This window comes from Octopus bimaculoides, chromosome 7 (genome assembly GCF_001194135.2).
Source record: "Octopus bimaculoides isolate UCB-OBI-ISO-001 chromosome 7, ASM119413v2, whole genome shotgun sequence".
Lineage (NCBI taxonomy): Eukaryota > Metazoa > Mollusca > Cephalopoda > Octopoda > Octopodidae > Octopus > Octopus bimaculoides.
In genome coordinates, this window is record NC_068987.1 from 15,425,750 (window position 1) to 15,428,351 (window position 2,602).

At 40.2% G+C, this 2,602-nt stretch overlaps 1 protein-coding gene across 1 annotated transcript in view; it reads left to right on the top strand.

Annotated features, from left to right (window-relative positions):
• Nucleotides 1-1,345: 1,345 nt before the first annotated feature.
• LOC106873373 (uncharacterized) overlaps nt 1,346-2,602 on the top strand; it is a gene marked incomplete at both ends in the record, with an annotated part of 118,917 nt that continues 117,660 nt past the window's right edge. The window contains one exon of the mRNA XM_014920704.2: nt 1,346-1,772. Coding sequence (XP_014776190.2) covers nt 1,346-1,772 — 427 coding nt within the window. The remainder of the gene's footprint in view (nt 1,773-2,602) is intronic.

Consider the following 2,602-nt stretch of genomic DNA (forward strand, 5'->3'; position numbering starts at 1 on the left):
CCAGTTCACTCAGCTGTAGAAATGAGCTGCGACATCACTGGTGCCAAGCTATATCAGCCTTTGCCTTTCCATTGGATAACATCGGTGGTGTGCAGAGGGAAGGCTGGTATGCATGGGCGACTGCTGGCCTTCCACAAACAACCTTGCCCGGACTTGTGCCTGGAAGGGTAACTTTCTAGGTGCAATCCCATGGTCATTCATGACCGAAGGGGGTCCCCTCTTCATATATGACAGGAATAAACCTGAAGCCACATGCCTACACCTAATATATATGTATGTGATTTAAGGACAATTTGACTGTTATCTCTCATAGGTGAAATGACCATGTAGAATCTTCTTGTTGGCTCGTAGTTATAAATAGTGATTAGTATTGGTAAAGTACATACAAAAGGGTATGTTTTCACTATTATCAGTAGAATCATCACTATTTTGTGGTTTGTTTGTGTTCTTTGTTAGATAAACTTATTCAACCATCTTAACTGGGCTTGGTTTGTTTGTTTTTTTTGTTATTTTTTGTTATATTTATGCACTTCCTTTTTTTTTTTCAGTTAACAGTAACTCCTTCATTACAACTTTTATCCCCTTCCATCCGTCACCACCATCACTGCCATCACCACCTCACCATCACCACCACTGTCACCACTATCACCACCATCATCACCACTACAACCATTGCCACCACCGTCACCACTACCACCACCACCATCACCATTACAACCACCACCACCATCACCACTACCTCCACCACCTTCACCACTAGAACCAACACCACCACCATCACCAACACCACCACCATCACTAACAACGCCACCATCACCACCACCACATCACAACTACCACCATCACCACCACTGTCATCACCACCACCATCACCGCCACCTCACTCATATTTACTTTGATTTGCCTCAACTATTGTTGCTTCCTAGTTTCATTCTTAAAACACTCAATGTCATAAAACTGATATTATCTATTTTAAATTCTTTACCAAATCTCTTACATAGACAACAAAGAACAAACATTAAACTATGCAATAATATCATAAATTTTTTATGAATTTATTTATTATTTGAATAAAAATAAATTTTTATTATTTTCAATTGATTCAAGGCAGCAAACTGACAGAATCGTTAGCATATCAGACAAACTTCTTAGCGACTTCTCTTCTGGTTCTTTATTTTCTCAGTTCAAATTCCGCCGAGGTCAGCTTTGTCTCTCATCCTTTTGGAATCAATAAATAAGTACCCATCGAGTACCGCAATCAATATAAATCAACTACCCCCATCCCTTAAAATTGCTGGCCATTGTGCCAAAATTTGAATCTGTTATCTTCGATTGATTTATCCTTTTTTCATTATTATTTTATAGATTATTGGTTCCTGTTCAAGCTTTGGTCGAACAAGAAGGTCCAAGTATATTTTCAATTCGGGACGAGAAAGGCCACACACCAGCTCACTGGGCTTGCCTTGGAGGACATACCACCATTCTTCGCTTCATCATAGAATGCAAAGGGTTAATAAATGAGTCGAGTCAAAATGATCCTGGTGCACGGCCAATTCACTGGGCTTGTGTGAATGGGCACATTGCTGTTGTGGACATACTAGTGCAGGCAGGCGTCCCACTTGATGTGATGGACAATAAGGGCTGCACGCCCCTAACTGTTGCTGCACAGTATGGCCAGACTATGCTTGCTGCCTATTTGATGGGGAAAGGTGCACAGAAACAACTTGTTGACAAAGACGGCGATAATGCTTTGCATTGGGCAGCTTTCAAAGGTAAGACAGTTACAAAACTCCCTCACAAAAAGAAAAAAAAAAGCTCTTCAAATGTTTGATCTTTGTAAATCTTTCCAACCCACAGACACAGTGATATGATTAAGAAGCTGCACTGCACTGCACCTTGGGCAAGTGTCTTCCTCTATAGCCTCTGGCCTTGTGAGTGGATTTGCTAGATGGAAATTGAAAGAAACCCATTGTATGTACTTTGTGTATGTGTGTGTGTGTGTATGTGAACTCTTGTCTTGATGATTGTAAGCAAGTAATGTTTGTTCTCAATCTTCCATGGAAAACACATCTTGACATGGAGAAATAATACCTTGCTTGGAAACAGGTGAGGTTTAGCAACTGGAAGAGCATCCAACTAAAAATCTGCCTCAACAGTTTCCATCTGACGTGTGCAAGCATGAAAAGGTGGATGTTAAATGGTGATGACGATGATAGAAATACAAGCTAAGAGTGAACTGTCTGTTTAATAATTCTTGGGTTACCACATGTAGGTTTTATCTATGAGAACTTTTTGAACTATTATGTGCTGCTGTTACATAAACAAGCAGAGGCCACATAAAAAGCAGCCAGTACACTCTGTAAAGTGGTTGGCATTACAAAGGACAACCTGCCATAGAAACCATGCTAGAACAGACAATTGGAGCCTGGTGCAACCCTCCTGCTGGCCAGCTCTTGTCAAACTGTCCAACCCATGCCAGCATGGAAAACAGGCATTAAACAAAGATGATGATGATAACGGTGACAACAATGGAGATGTGTATGTATGTATGTGTGTGTGTGTGTATATATATATATATATATATATATATATATATACATAT